This window comes from Trichechus manatus, unplaced genomic scaffold (assembly GCF_000243295.1).
Source record: "Trichechus manatus latirostris isolate Lorelei unplaced genomic scaffold, TriManLat1.0 scaffold00076, whole genome shotgun sequence".
NCBI classification, from domain to species: domain Eukaryota; kingdom Metazoa; phylum Chordata; class Mammalia; order Sirenia; family Trichechidae; genus Trichechus; species Trichechus manatus.
Window position 1 is genome coordinate 12059650 of NW_004444012.1, and position 16849 is coordinate 12076498.

Genomic DNA, 16849 nt, shown 5'->3' on the forward strand with positions numbered 1-16849 from the left:
CGGAACATTTAATTGTGCTCATGAGGAATCTGTACATGGATCAAGAGGCAGTTGTTGGAACAGAACAAAGGGCTACTGCATGGTTTAAAGTCAGGAAAGGTGTGCGTCAGGGTTGTATCCTTTCACCATACTTATTCAATCTGTATGCTGAGCCAATAATCTGAGAAGCTGGACTATATGAAGAAGACCAGGGCATCAGGATTGGAGGAAGACTCATTAACAATCTGCATTATGCAGATGACACAACCTTCCTTGCTGAAAGTGAAGAGGACTGAAGCACTCACTAATGAAGATCAAAGACCACAGCCTTCAGTATGGATTACACCTCAACATAAAGAAAACAGAAATCCTCACAACTGGACCAATAAACAACATCATGATAAATGGAGAAAAGATTGATATTGTCAAGGATTTCATTTTACTTGTATCCACAATCAACACCCATGGAAGCAGCAGTCAAGAAATCAAAAGACGCATTGCATTGGGCAAATCTGCTGCAAAAGACCTATTTAAAGTGTTAAAAAGCAACAAAGTCACCTTCAGGACTAAGGTGCCCCTGACCCAAGCTATGGTGTTTTCAACCGCCTCATATACATGCGAAAGCTGGACAATGCATAAGGAAGACCGAAGAAGAATTGATGCCTTTGAATTGTGGTGTTGGCAAAGAATACTGAATATACCATAGACTGCCAAAAAAATGAATAAATCTTGTCTTGGAAGAAGTACAACCAGAACGCTCCTTAGAAGCAAGGATGGTGAGACTATGTCTCACATACTTTGGACATGTTATCAGGAGGGATCAGTCCCTGGAGAAGGACATCATGCTTGGTAAAGTACAGGGTCAGTGAAAGAGAGGAAGACCCTCAATGAGATGGATTGACACAGTGGTTGCAACAATGGGCTCAAGCACAGCAACAATTGTGAGGATGGCGCAGGACCAGGCAGTATTTCATTCTGTTGTGCATAGGGTGGCTCTGATTTGAAACAGACTTGATGGCACCTAACAACAACAACAACAACAACAACGCAATGGAAAAACTCATCATTAACTTTATATGGAAAGGAAAGAAGCCCCAGATAAGTAAAGCACTATTGAAGAAGAAGAACAAAGTAGGAGGCTTCACACTACCTGACCTCAGAACCTACTATACAACAATGGTAGTCAAAACAGCCTGGCACTGGTACAACGACAGACACATTGACCAATGGAACAGAACTGAGAACCCAGATGTAAATCCACCCACCTGTGGTCGGCTGATTTTTGACAAAGGACCAAAGTCCATTAACTGGGGAACAGACAGTCTTTTTAACAAATGGTGCCGGCAAAACTGATGTCCATCTGTAAAAAAATGAAACAAGACCCATACCGCACACCGTACACAAAAACTAATTCAAAATGGATCAAAGACCTAAATATAAAACCAAAAACTATAAAGATGATGGAATCAAAAATAGGGTCAACGCTAGGGGCCCTAATATACAGCATAAATAGGATACAAGCCATAACTAACAATACACAAACACCAGAAGATAAGCTAGATAACTGGGATCTTCTAAAAATAAAATACTTATGCCCATCAAAAGACTTCACCAAAAGAGTAAAAAGAGAACCTACAGACTGGGAAAATTTTTTTGGCTATGACATAGCTGACAAAGGTCTAATCTCTAAAATCTGTAGGAAAATCCAACACCTCCATAACAAAAAGACAAATAATCCAATTAAAAAATGGGCAAAGGATATGAACGGACACTTCACCAAAGAACACATCCAGTCAGCTAATGGACACATGAGGAAATGCTCTTGATCACTAGCCATTAGAGAAATACAAATCAAAAGTATAACGAGATACTATATTTCACTCTGACATTACTGGCACTAATAATAATAATAAACAGAAAATAACAAATGTTGGAGAAGTTGTGGGGAGATTGGAACTCTTATGCACTGCTGGTGGGAATGCAAAATGGTACAATCACTATGGAAAATGATATGGTACTTCCATAAAAAGCTAGAAATAGAAATACCATATGATCCAGGAATCCCACTTATAGGAATATATCCTAGAGAAATAAGAGCCATCACACGAATAGACATATGCACACCCATGTTCATTGCAGCCATTATTCACACTAGCAAAAAGACGGAAACAACCTAAGTGCCCATCAACAGATGAATGGATAAACAAACTATGGTACATACACACAATGGAATACTATGCAACGATGAAGAACAATGATGAATCTGGGAAACAACCTCACAACATGGACAAATCTGGAGGGCATTATGCTGAGTGAAATAAGTCAATCACAAAAGGGCAGATACTGTATGAGACCACTATTACAAAAACTCAAGAAAAGGTTTACACACAGAAAGAAACAATTTTTGATGATTATGAGGGAGGGGAGGGGAGGGGAGGGGAGGGAAAAACACTAACTAGATAGTAGATAAGTGGTAACTTTGGTGAAGGGTAAGACCGTACACGAGTCTGGGGAAGTCAGCACAACTTGACAATGCAAAGTCATAGAAGCTTCACAGACACATCCAAACTCTCTGAGGGACGGAGTTACTGGGCTGGGGGCTGGGGACCGTGGTCTCGGAGGACATCTAGCTCAATTGGCATAACATAGTTTATAAAGAAAATGTTCTACATCGGACTGTGGTCAGTAGTGTCTGGGGTCTTAAAAGCCTGCGAACAGACATCGAAGATGCATCTACTGGTCCCATCCTAGCTGGAGCAAAGGAGAATGAAGAAAACTAAAGACAAAAGGGAAAGATTAGTCCAAAGGACTGATGGAGCACGACTAGCACAACATCCGCCAGACTGAGCCCAGAACAACTAGATGGTGCCCGGCTACCACCACTGACGGCTCTGACAGGGATCACAATAGAGGGTCCCAGACAGAGTGGGAGAAAAATGTAGAACAAAATTCAAATTCACACACACACAAAAAAGACCAGACTTGCTGGTCTGACAAGAGACTGGAGAAACCCCAAGAGTATGGCCCCCGGACACCCTTTTAACTCAGTACTGAAGTCACTCCAGAGGTTCACCCTTCAGCTAAAGAGTAGACAGGTCTATAGGGCGAACAATAACACACGTGACACATGCTTCGTAGTTCAGTCGTGTGGATGAGACTAAATGGGCACATCAGCCCAAAAGCAAAGACGAGACTGCAAGAAGGGACAGGAAAACTGGGCGAATGGAAACAGGAAACCCGAGGTGGAGGAGGGGAGAGTGTTGACACATCGCAGGATTGGCAACCCATGTCACAAAACAATTTGTGTATTAATTGTTTAATGACAAACTAATTTGCTCTGTAAACTTTCACCTAAAGCACAATTAAAAAAAATATATATATATATATACATATATATATAGTGCACAGCCTGTACCCGAAAGGGACTCACAGTAGAGTGGCAGAAAGGAAACACAGACACATTTTTTGACATTATGAAGAGGAGGCTGAACCTGTGTAAGTAATACCTGTGTAAGCAGGTATTATTGTGAATACCACTTCTTCTACAGTCACCAGAGTACCCAAGACACGGGGAAGGTGTTTGGAAAATGCATGCAGAAAGCAGGAAGGCTGCCCTATAAGCATTATCACACAGCGGGCCGGGGCTGCCATCAGAGACTGCTGGAGCACGGGCCCTTCCAGGAAGCTTCCTCAGCGGTGAGAGGCGCTCTCTGCCTGGAGGGTGGCGGGCCCCGTGGGCTCCATTCACCGCTTAAGCCCGCCCAAAACTCCAGGGCCCTGAAAGTGGGCACCATTTCCTGGGGATTCCCTGCCCTGGACGAGGTTTCTCGGGGAGTGCCCTCGCTGTTCTCAGATTCCCTACAGACCGCGGGGCAGCGCCTTCTAATGGGAGGAGAGCCCCATTTCTCCTGTGACTGAGCAGCGAGACCCCACGCAGCTCCGTGTTTATTCCGACCATCACCAGAAGGGGTCGCTTTTCCCTAACAGAGTGCTGGGAGGAGCCGTGGGGCCCGGCACTTGAAACGCGGTGCCTGCACAGCAAGAGGGATGGAAGCATCCGTGATTCCGCCTTTAACAGGTGTCTACATTCCTCTGGGAAGGCGGGGAACCGGTCCTCCACACACAGTGGGCAAGGGGCCTGTTTACCGAGGCTAAGGAGGCTTTTGGGATGTATTTGTTGGTTAACTCAGAGTTTAACCTGAAATCTTTGAGTGAAAGTTTAAAAAACAATTTTTTTTGTTGGGGGGTTGGGGTCGGGGCAGGAGCTAGTTTAAACTGAGCATTATCGTTAGAAATATATATATATATGTATTTTGCATAGTTCTTCTCCAGAAAGGTAGTTACATAAATATTTTAAAAGATTTTACAGATTGTAATGTATTAAAATGATGGCATTGCATTTTACTTTACGACACTGCATCGTAGGTAACTCTTTTCTTCATAGTTTAACAATTTGGGGAATCTATGTTTTATCGTGCCACACGAAGTGGGGCTCAAATACCCTCGTGGCACCTTGTTTGTATTTGTTTTGTTTTCTTTCTAGAAAATCCCATTTCACATGGGTGAGAGGATGCATTAACACTGTTTAATGGAACGCAGAATATTGTGGGTGAGCGCAAAGGAGCTGAGGAAAACACGCCTCCCTGCTCAGGCTGCTTCTCTGTGCAGGGTCAGGGGCTCCAGGTGGGGTGTGTGTTGGGGGGGCGTTGAGTTATGCAGTGCTGAAGACCATGCCCCAGACCAATACGCTCTCAGGGCACTCGTAAAAACCAACCACAATAACCAAAATATATATAAAACTTCAACAGCTTAACAACAAAAAGACAAATAACCCAATCATAAAATGGGCAAAGGACTTGTATAGACATTTCACCAAAGAGGACATTCAAATGGCCACCAAACACATGAAAACATGTTTGGCATCATTAGCCATCAGAGGGATGCAAATCAAAACCACAATGAGATACCATTTCACTCCCACTAGGATGGCTAAGATTAAAGAAACAAAATAACCAATGTTGGTAAGGATGTGGGGAAATTGGAACCTTTATCCATTGCTGGTGGGAATGCAAAATAGTATATAACCATTGTGGAAAACAATGTGGGGGTTCCTCAAAAAACTAAAAATAGAACTACCATATAATGCAACAATTCCACTCCTAGGTATATACCCAAAAGACTTGAAAGCAGAGACTGAAAGAGAAACTAGTACACCAATTTCACTGCAGCACTATTCACAATAGCCAAAAGGTGGAAACAACCTAAATACCCATCAACAGATGAATGGATAAGCAAAATGTGGTACATACATACAATGGAATACTACTCAGCCAGTAGGAGAAATGAAGTCTTGATACATGCTACAATATGGATGGAGCTGGAAGACATTATGCTGAGTGGAATAAGTCAATCACAAAAGAACAAATATTGTATAACCTCACTTATATAAAAAGACAGGAGAAGGCAAATGTATAGAGAACAAAGTTTATTAGTGGTTACCAGGGGCAGGAGGGAGAGGGCAAGGGGGGTTAATGGTGATGGAAATATGTTGATTAAGGGTAGGGCTGCACAGCTGATTATTGTAATCGCTGTCAATAAGTTGCTTGCCTGTAAAAAGTTGAATTGGCAAAAGTTGCGTGATAGAGGTATCTTAAAAAAAAAAAAAAGAGTAGCTTCTGAGGCTGCTTATGTACAACTAAAAACCTCATGGGATTTGGTGTTCTTGGTTTGGAGGTTTAGGGTCATGGTTTCATGGGACATCCCAGTTAATTGGCTTAATAACATTTTTAGTGCTTCTGTTCTACCTCCTAGTTCAATGCATAGTGCCTGGGGTCTTAAAAGCTTGCAGGTGACCATCCAAGGCACAACAATTGGCCTCTATTCACCTGGAACAACAGAGGAAGAAGGACTGTCAGGAACAGAAGGAGGATATGGAATGTGTGGCTAACTAACTGCCTTCATGAACAACTGCCTCCTTTGCCATGAGACCAGAAGAACTGGATGGTGCCTGGCTACTATTACTGAATATTTTGATCAAAGAGTCCATAGAAGGATCCTGATCAAAAGGGGGAAAATGAAGAACAGAATTTAATATTCTCATGAACTCCAGACTTCTTGGAGCCATGAAGGTTGGATGAACCCTTGAAACTATTGCCCTGAGATAATCTTTAGACTTTAAAGCAAAACTATCCCCTGAAGTCTTAAAACCAAACAATAGTTTAGCTTAACTAGTAAAAAATGTCTGCCTTGAGCATTATGCTCTTTTAAGAACTATCTATATGGAAACAAATTGACAACAGCAACTCGAAAGATTAGATAGGAACCTTAGGGGGCACTGAATTTGTTAATGGGGGAGGAACAACTCAGAAAAGGGGGTTACACAACTCGAATGTAATCAATGTCATTAAATGTAGAATTGGTGTATAATTTGCTGTGTGTATTCTCAACAACAAAATAAATAAAATATATAATAATAATAATAATAAAACAACCAGTTGCTGTCAAGCCGATTCTTACTTATGGCGACCCCATGTGTGTCAGACTAGAGCTGTGCACCATAGGGTTTCCAATGGCTGATTTTTTGGAAGTAGATCTGGGGTGCCTCTGAGTGGACTCGAACCTCCAGCCTTTTGGTTAGCAGCTAAGTGTGTTAACTGCACCACCCAGGGAGACTCAGGGCATCCATAGGGCTTTAGAATGAGGGCCAGCCCTGTGCCATTCCATCACTGACCCAGGAGCTACCTGTCACACTGTCACAGACAGGTGAGGCATGCCCCTTTTTCACATCCCCACTCAGCTTCTCCTCTCTTCTTTTATCTTTTTTCTTTTCTGCTGTTTCTTATATGTTTTCCTTTCCCCCATTTCATGCTTTTTCTTCCCTGTCTCTTCATTTGTCTTAGTGAGGCTAAGAGCTTTCAAAGGCCAGCCTCTCTCTGTTTTCCCTACCATCAGCTTCTTTCTTGCCTTTAAGCCTAAGGCGAGACCAGTCTTCTTGGACAGTGAGCCCACAGGGCTTGGGGTTGTGCTGTCAGCAGATCTCTGAAAATGGTACATCCCAGAGTTAGGAAGGCTGGGAGCATCACTCTGTGTCGTTAAACAGTCTACGTGAGCAGAATACACAGCACAGAGCTTGCATGCTCACGCTGTGGGACAGCCATTGTGTCCTGGGCCTGAACCGAGTGTCACACACCTCAGCTCTGTCTTGTGGATCTCAGCGATTTTCCTTTCCAGCTTCTCTGAATGTTTAGGGAAAAACTGGAACTTGGAGCTGTAGCCTTCAGGGTGTTTCCCTGGATCATAATCCCCAATCTCCGCTTTAAAAAGGAAGACAGAGGAAAATAATTGTGGAGACAGGTAAATCATTACTGGCAAAGCAACCAAAAGATTTAATACACAGAGCAAAAGCCCAGCATGAATCAGATTTACAAAGAGCAGTGGATCCGGAGCCCGGCTGTGGGTTGGGAGTGGGCACAGGGCAGAGGGCAGGAGGGCAGACCCCTCAGGTACATGCCCACCTTTGTTTTCCCCTTAGACGTGCACCCTGGGTTTAAACAAAAGATGGTAGTGTTGACCCTGTTTTCTGAGATCACCGCAAATAAATTTGCAGTAAAAGAGCAGAAGCCTGTGACAGTCCTCACCCCTTCAGCCATGAGAAGAGGGCCCGGGAGCACGGCTCTTCGTGACAACACAGGTCACTGTGAGTTCCATCAGGAAGACAGAACCTCTTGGGCCTGAGCTAGATCAGAAGTCTTAATCTTGTTTTTGAGGATTTAGCAGCAGATTGATGAACGAGCCATGATCCAAACTCAAATCAAATGACTAAATCTGAATAAACATTCAGTGCAGGCTGAGAGGTACCAGCTTTGAGAGAACTGCAGAGCTTGAAGACTGGCTGTAACCAGTTAAGTGTCCCAGAGGTCAGGAGCGCTGAGTTCTAAGGCTGACTTCTCAGTTCTCTGCCTGGTGTGGCTTTCTCCTCCGGCCATTCACAAAGAGAGTCCCACTCAGCTCTCCCCAAAGCTGCTGACCCACGGTCCTCCCCACAGTGCATTCTGGGTCAGAATCCAGCGTTCTCCACGTGCAGCACTCGGAGGGAGCATGGTGGGTATACGAGGAAGAAGAAGGTGCCAGCTGCTTTGTGGTTGCCCTCTTTCCTTCCCCGTGAGAGCCACAACAGTTCAGATGAGAAGTCTTGAGGGAGGAGTAAACCCTAAGAAACCTGCCCTTCTCTCATGGCTGAATGTTGTACTTGTGGCTTGTGCTCTTTCACCGCAAATACAGTGTCTTCCAGATCACTTGGGAATTTCTATCATTTAGGAAGAGACAAAAGGCTTCCCTGAGCCTGAAGTCCAGGGTGAACCTAAGCCATGGAGTCATTTATTATGATTTTATTTAGAAAGTCCCAAGTGGAAAACATCCATGCTTAACATCAAGTACTTCTTTAAAGGAAAAATAAAATGGAAAATTTCAATACGATTGTCAAGGTAAACCGGGAAGAAAGAGTGGAGTTTAAAATTTTACTTAGAATGGGTTAGGCTTTCTCTCTTAAAAATGTAAGAGGCATCTTTGGATACCTTATAGTTAGCAAGCTCCTTCTAGACACTTCCCATTTAGGGGGTTTTTAAAAGAGAGGTCTCAGAAGTCAAGGTTGCAATGGACTGGCCCTTACACTGCTTAACAGGGCTGTGATATTTCTCTTGCCAGAGGGACATTAGTTTCTTATTGGCTAAAACTTTCTAGTCTCTCTTTACAAAACAGTTTCTGGGAGTTCACAGTTTTCCAAATACAAGTCTAGATTCTTTGATGGAAACTTCACGATTTTAGTACTATGGCCCAAAATGACCCTGTGGTAATGACAGTTTCAGGTCTAGGCACTAAGAGAAATCTAGGAGGTGGCATTTAAATGCCCCTGTACTTCAGGAAAGGGGAGACACCACATGTGAAGACTGTGTATCAAGTTTCTCCCACTGTTTTGCAAAGAAGCCAGTCTGGGCATCAGCTGGGTACAGCCCCAGCTCTTAGTTATTAGCATGTCAGAAAATGAGCTTGTTACTTGGAAATATTTTCAACTTTGAGTGCTCTGCACTAAAAGGTCTCTGAAATAGACACCAGGTGCTTCACATCTTGGAGATTTGCATGAGAGGGTAGGAAAAGATTGATTCAGGTAACTCTCCAGAGTCTCAATAACCTTACTAACTAAGGGCGCAGGGCAAATCCCCCAAACAGACTGGTATAAGACCTTAAGTACAGTTTAGGATTGAGTGCTTTCTGGCTCTAGGGAGTCTGGGCAAAATCCTCTAGCTTGGACTTTGGTTTGGGTTAGATACTGCCTATATCCAAGAAGTAGTCATCTGTGGTAACCGAAATAATGTAATTAACACTTAGCATGAAAAGCAAATGTATCCGGTCAAAAACCATTACCTTGAAGGATATAGGCTGCTAACAAGGCAGCATCTGATGTTTTACAGAGGAGGCGGCCATGGTAGAGATCCCTTTTGATCTGTAGGAAGACCAAATACCTGGAGAGAAAACAGAATGAACTATAAAGGGTTTCTTTGACTGCTTTAAAGACATAAATATGTAACATAGGTCTATCAAAATCTTTGTCAGGACACTTTTACTACATTAAAAAAAAAATCTCAAAACATATCCTAGAACAAACACGTTTTCCATTGCCCTGAAGACTCTCTCATGTGCTTTGCCCTGAACTGATTTGAGGTTTAATTCAAAACAAGCTGTCAGTTTCCTTCTGTAGCTCAGAACAGAAATGGCATTTCCTGGTAAAGGCATCGTCCCTCAGCTCTGGGCTCTGAAAGGAGCCAGCCCCTGCCAATCCAGTGCCACAGACAAAAACTGTGCCATCAGAGAGGGGCAACCTGGGCTCTCTCTCCACCTCGGACTTATGTTCCTTCATAAGAAGTGGAACGGTGGGTGAAGGAACTAACCCAAGGAAGAGTTCAGCCTCAGTTTGCCATGAGAATCAGTCCATATGGAGAAACAGCCTTCAACTATTTGGCAGAGGTCAACCAAACGTTTCAGAATTTGAATAAGGTGTAAGAAGAGGCACTGATAAGAAAACACAAACATGAAAGCAGAAACCTGTGGCCGTCTCTTCAAATATAGAAAGCTTTCATCTCGGATGGAAGCAGGCTATCAATAGCTAAGAGTAGCTGATATGTATTGAACACTTACAATCTGCCAGTCCAGGTTTTAGGTACTTTACATGTAATATCTTCTTTAATTCTCACATGTCATTTTGAGATCCTTAAAACCCACTGCTGTCTAGTCAATTCTGACTCATAGTAACCCTGTATGACAGAGTAGAACTGCCCAGTAGGGTTTCCAAGGCTGTAAATCTTTACGGAAGCAGACTGCCACATATTTGTCCCGGGGAGCCGCTGGTGGGTTCAAACCGCCGACCTTTTGGTTGGCAGCTGAGGACGCTTTGAGATAGGTACTATTAATACCCTCACTTTTACAGAGTAAGAAACTGAGGTTTAAGTGATTTTCTCATGGACATACAACTGGTAAGTGGCAGAGCCAATATTCAAATTCAGGATTGTTAGACTTTTGAGCTTGGTTCTTAATCACTATGCTATGGAATCCCTATGTGGTAGACACCATGTGAGCGGTATTTCAAATACCAGCAGGGTCACCATGATGGACAAGCTTCAGTGGAGCTTCTAGACTAAGACAGTCTAGGAAGAAGGGCCTGGCGATATACTTCTGAAAATTAGCCAATGAAAACCCTATGGATCACAACAGAACATTGTCCTACATAGTCCTAGAAGATAAGCCCCTAGGTTGGAAGGCACTGGAAATATACAGTGGCTGCAACAATGGATTCAAGTATACCAACAATTGTGAAGCCGGAGCAGGACTGGGCAGCATTTCATTCTGTTGTACATGAGGTCACCATGAGTTGAAGCCAACGTGACAGCAACTAACAGCAACAACAATATACTGCCCTTCTTGCACTATTAGTGCTTCCTAGTTTCACCCCAAACCAAATGAAATCCGTTGCTGTCGAGTAGATTCCAGCTCATAGCCACCCTGTAGGACAGAGTAGAACTGCCCAATAGAGTTTCCAACGTTATAATCTTTACAGAAGCAGACTGCCACATCTTTCTCCCATGGAGGTGCTGGTGGGGTCGAACTGCTGACCTTTCAGTTAGCAGCCGAGTGCTTTAACCACTGTGCAGTGGAATAGAATTGCTGATTTTCCATTTTGAAATGTCTTTACAAGGAGTAGGACTTCTGGTTTTCAAGACCTCACCAGTGCCCTAAGAAGAGCAAAACCCAGGAGTATCAAACCCTTGAGTGGGTCAGCTACCACACTGTCTCCTTGGCCAAGGAGAATCTGTGGTAATTTAAAAAATACACATACAAATTCTTTAATACTCCTAATTTCAAAAGGTCGAGCTTAATTTCCTCTCTTTGAGTGCGAGTTGGACTTAGTGGCTTGCTTCTAACAAATAAAATAAGGCAGAAGAGATAGTGTCTGACTTTTAAGACTCGGTTATAAAGGCATTGCAACTTCCTCATTGTTTTCTCTCTTAAATCGCTCACTTTGTGAAGACACTCTAGAAGCCCTATAAAGAGGTCCGTGTAGCAAGGAATGGAGGTTTTTTGCCAACAGCCAGCAAGAAACGGAGGCATTCTGCTAAGAGTCATGTGAGTGGCTTGAAGTGGTTCCTCCAGCCCCAGTCAAGCCTTCAGATGACTGCAGTCCTGGCTAACCTCTTGACTGCAGCCTCTTAAGAAATCCTAAGCCAGAAACACCCAGCTAAGCTGCTTCTAAATTCCTAACACAGGGGAACAGCAAGATAGTAAGTGTTTGCTATTTTAAGTTAAGTTTTGGGATAATTTGTTATGCAGCCATAGATAACTACAGTCTCCTTAGGAGAGTAATGGAAATGTAGTAAAATTCCCTTAAATACGTCAGTCTGAACCAAAAAGAAATTGGAGCCTCCCTGAACAAATTGTGGTTTCCACTGCTTCTGTTTTCAGGTGGAAGAATAAAACAGGAGATTCCATACCACCTGATCATGTGAAAATGCCCAAGAGAAGGAGGACCATTGACGGTGTAACTTCTAAAAGGGGGTGGGGCAGGGGATGAGCAGGAGAACTTGAGAGCCTTGGGCTTGTTGATTCAACTAATTAGTATCAGAAATGAAGGTGCAATCAACCTTCTCAAGGCCTTGCTACTCAAAGCACGGCCACATATCAGGAGCATCAGCATCACCTGGGAGCTTGTTGGAAATGCAGAGTATTAGGCCCATCCTAGATCTACTGAACTGTAATCTGCCTTTTAACGACAAACCCAGGTTATCTGTATAAATATTAAAGTTTAAGAAGGACTGTCCTAAGAAAATTGGAGAACATTCTTCTAACCACATCAGGGTGGACTGCCCTCCTCACACCAGAGGGAAGGTGAGTACTGTAGTCTGGAATTTAATAACCATTTTCCTCCTCTCCTCCCCTCACTCTGCCCCATTGTTTGCCAAGAAAAATGAAAGGAGAAAGGCATCATGCAGAGTGAATAATTAAGATGGATCTACCAAATCAAGCTTGTCTTCACTCTGCTTCCCACAGTAAAATGCCACACGGTGTGTGGGAGAGAGAGAAAGAGAGCTTCTCTGCCTCTCACTGTTCCACTCCCACCTTCCCTAGGCTTTGGCAGCGTGTGGATGCAAACGTTTTGCCCCTTACTCACTGATCACTTCCTGGGCCTGTGTCCATGCATCGCTCCTCCACACCTCTCTCCTTGCCTGTGTCCGAAATTCAGGGGCAATATCCACTGGGCTAGAGGAGTTACTTCAATGGGATGCCAAAGCTCTCGGCAGTGATTCTCAACGTGATGTTGAGAGGACTGTCACCCTGGGGCGCATGTCAGGATCTTTAGGGGATGCCCCTGAAATTTGAAAGGCTTCTTTCCCATCCTCCTAAAGGGTACCTGCTCCTCCTTGCACTAAGAACCACTGTCGTGATTAGGCATCGTGATTGATGGGCACATGGCAGGTGCCTCAGGTGAACTAGGTTAGAAACAAGGCTGTCCACTGCTGGGTGGAGTTCCTCCTGACTTCTGGTGGCCCAGGAGCAGCCTCCGGCAATGCCATAAAAATTGGAGTGGGGGTGGGGGGTGAGGGGCAAGTCAACATCCTAAAGAAATAAACCACAGTCTTCAGAGGACAAGAAGAGATGAGCTCATGAAAGAATCAGCTGACAGCTCCATGGAAGAAAGCTGTACTAGGCTTCCTCCCTCTTTTTTTCTGCCACAGCAGCTCCCATCATGCTTCATGCTTTGTTCATTTAAGGAAGAAACCAATGGCTCAGTGTTGATGGTCATGAAAAGTATCCCAATGACTCATAGCACCCTTAGACCTATCTCCAAGAGAACTTGGCATGTTTTCCCCTGCCACACGTAGGTCGAAGGAAGACTATCTTGTTGCCCAAGGCACTACCACCAGGGCCACTACGTGCTGCCTACTGAGGCCACCCAGCCCAGCTGGTTCCTGATGATGAGCAGGCTAGCTGAGTTACCCAACCTCAGCACCTCAGAACAGAGAGAGTGTTTGGAGTCATAGAGCCCAATTCCCTCAAGTCATAGCTGAGGAAACACAAGTCCAGAGATGTAGAGTGACTTGCCTGAGGTGACACAGTGATCAGAATCAAGGACTCTTGACTCCGGGCCTGACACTTTTCTACCCGTGATAATTCAGTTAGGCATCCAGTTAAGAGAGAGAAGGGTCCTAAACAAAGTCAAGAGAACTCTTTGTCATCAAAGAGAAATTCTAATTGGAACCAAATAAGAATGATCTGGGATTTGCTGCCATAGTTTCCAATAAAATAAAATAATATTCTATTGGAACACAGCCATTCTCATTTATTTACATATCATCTATGGCTACTTTCACACTACAATGGCAGAATTGAGTATTTGCAACAGAGACCATATAGCCCATGAAGCTGAAAATACTTGCCATCTGGCCCTTTACAGAAAAAGTTTGCCAATCCATCTTAGTCTAAGCTTTTAATCTTTACACTAGGCTCCACCGATGTTCCCTGAATGAATGACTTAACAGCTCCATTCATTCATGCATATATATATATTCATTCATTCTATCATTCTAGTAACATTTTTTGAGCACCTGCTGTGTCAGACAAATTTTGCTTCTTTGGAAGGGAGGACTCCATTTGCATTTAGTTTCCTTGTATTACTTGATCTTTCCAAATAGTTCCTCCACCTGCTGTTCCTGTTAAAAGCTAAATCTAGTGCCTAATCCCCATTTTCTGTGCCTCGTCTCTAGCCCAGACAAGAAAATCTATTTATTACTTTAAAAAATGACAAAAGAGATTAATCAGGATTTGGCATCTAAATTTATCATCCGGGGAGAGCTCAAGAGATAAATTGAAGCATAGTTCTTCACTCCCTACTTCTTCATCCCCTCCTCTCAGCCTGGTTTTATGGGAATGTCTGAGATGGCAGCAAAATGTAGGACCAATATTGCCAGGAAAAAAACACACTGACAGCTACATTAGCGTGGCAGCAAGGAGGTGTGGAGGGCTCTAAGTCAGAGATGAATTATGGGTATCCAGTGAGGCTGAGGCAGGTACCCACTCTCTTAAAATAGGTAGGGATTGGAGTGAGGAGAAAAATGCAGCTAATCTCGTGATCTCAGTAGAATGCCCCTGGGAAGGGGAGATACAAAGACTCCAAATCAGGCCCAAGGCACTCAGTGGTCTACATTCCTGAGAATTCCCAGCTCGGAAATTGCATTCCAGAGAAGGAAGGCTTGTGAGGTGGAGAGCAAGGGGAACACAGCTCAGGATGGTTAGCACAAATGCATGCAGATGGAGAGGAGCTCATATGCTCGTCAGTGTCTCTGAACTTTGCTGGTTGGTGAGAGTCCTAGCCATGTTTCTAACTCTGTGCTTACCAGGACTTAGAAGGTACCTGGGATGGCTTTCTCTCCCAGTCCTCAAAAGTTAGCGGCTTAACCTGTAGGATTCTTGGGGGTGGGGAAAGAGGACACAGAAGGAGTGGGGATTATTAGAAGTGCCTTTCCACATAAACAAGGGAGAAAAGCCTGTGTTAACCACACCTGTGCCCTCTGCAGAGCCTTGGGGTTTATGGGCCATGTAACTGGTCTGCCAGCAAACACATACAGTGCCTTCGCTCAGTGCAAGGCTCACTGGAGGTGTATTAAGACATGTACAGTCCAGTTCAATTGCCAACGAGTCGATTCCAATTCATGGAGACCCCATGTGTGTCAGAGTAGAACTGTGCATCATAGGGTTTTCAATAGCTGATTTTTCAGAGGCAGATCAACAGGCCTTTCTTTCAAGGCACCTCTGGGTAGACTGGAACCACTAACCTTCTGGTTGGCAGCTAAGTGGGTTAACTGTTTCTACCACCCAGGGACTCCCATTAAGACACGTAGGACCCTAGTATAGTGGTTAATTCTCCCAACAATTCCATCAGGTAGACACTATTATCCTCATTTTATAATCAAGGAAACTGAAGGTCAGAGAGGTTAAATATCTTGTCCAAGGTCACACAACCAAGAAGTGACAGCAGTAGGATTTGAGTCAATGCTGCTTCTTGGGTAAGAGGGTTTGTACATTAGTATTACGTAGTGACATTAATTTAGAATATTGGATTGTTAAGGGCTCCTCCTCAGGGCCAAGACAACCATATGTTTTTGCCTTCAAACAAATCAGAAAACCGTGTTCTTGGCACTGTCACTGGCAGCTCGCTGGGTTGTGTTAGACCAACCACTTCCATTCCCAGTGTTGGTCCAGTGAGGTGGAGACCAGGCAATCTTGGTGGAGGGTGTCAGAATCGAGGTGCTAGGCTCTCAACAAATATGTGTTAAGTTTGCCCTGTTGGGTGGACAGGAGCTGTGAACTCCTGGGTCTGCCCTGGCACTGGAACCTCTTTCAACAGAGAGAAAGAGAAGCTCAGAGCTAAGGCAAATACGCTGGAGGTGGTGAGCAGGGCAGGCTAGTGCTTTGCCTAAACTCTTCTCTGTTCTGTAACACAGTGTAGCTTAAAGCTACAGCGTCCCTCATTAACATGAATGGGCTTGGTTTTCAAAAACTAAATGGGAGCCACATCCACTTCTAGCTTAGTAAGCAGAGCCTGCAGTTTCTATGCCTAACAAGGAGCATGAGGTTCAGCCCTAACCACATACCTTACTGCCTCAGGGCTTCAAAGTAGGTGCGTGCACACTGCCCTATGCAGCTGGAGGAAACAGCTTCCCAATCCTTCCAACTCCAGCCAAAGAAGATTCCTCTCAACCCCCACTGGGCCCACAAGAAGAAGCCATTTTCCCTCTGTTTCACTGCTTTGCTCCCTTTGCACTCTACTTATTCCTGTTTCTTGCCCTCTTCCTTCCCCATTTCCTCCTTTTCCTTCTTAGAGAAACTCTTGCCCTTTGGCCTGGTAAAAAGTTAGTGGCATGCTCTTCAGAACAGGAAATGAAAATAATTCCATATTCTTTTGTTCTTTCTTTTTCCCTCCCTCGCTTTCCTTCCTTTGGGGGTTTTCCTAAGCAGTTGAGGATCTAGAAGTAGATCTTCAAACCTTATAAGACAAATAGTCCATATGACCAGCGATGACTCGCTAGCCATCGCCAAGGTTCTAGGGAGAGGATTACAGCTGGCAGTGCTGTGTCCTTCTCAGCTCTGGGATTCCTTGGCATCATCTCTTCACCCATAGCCCTGCCATCTACAAGGTAACACCAAGATTTTGGTTTTGTCAAAATTAAAAACATCAAATGGCCAACAGACACATGAGGAAATGCTCGCGATCACTAGCCATTAGAGAAATGCAAATTAAAACCACAATGAGATACCATCTCACCCC

General features: G+C 44.0%; 1 protein-coding gene across 4 annotated transcripts in view; it reads right to left on the minus strand.

Moving 5' to 3' along the window:
• Positions 1 to 16849, minus strand: part of FRMD5 (FERM domain containing 5) — a 237256-nt gene that overhangs the window by 34714 nt on the left and 185693 nt on the right. For all 4 annotated transcript variants that reach the window (XM_012556746.2, XM_012556745.2, XM_023735222.1 and 1 more), the window contains 2 exons: positions 9400 to 9497; positions 7169 to 7292 (listed from right to left, as the gene is read on the minus strand). In XM_012556746.2, coding sequence (XP_012412200.1) covers positions 7169 to 7292; positions 9400 to 9497 — 222 coding nt within the window. The remainder of the gene's footprint in view (positions 1 to 7168; positions 7293 to 9399; positions 9498 to 16849) is intronic.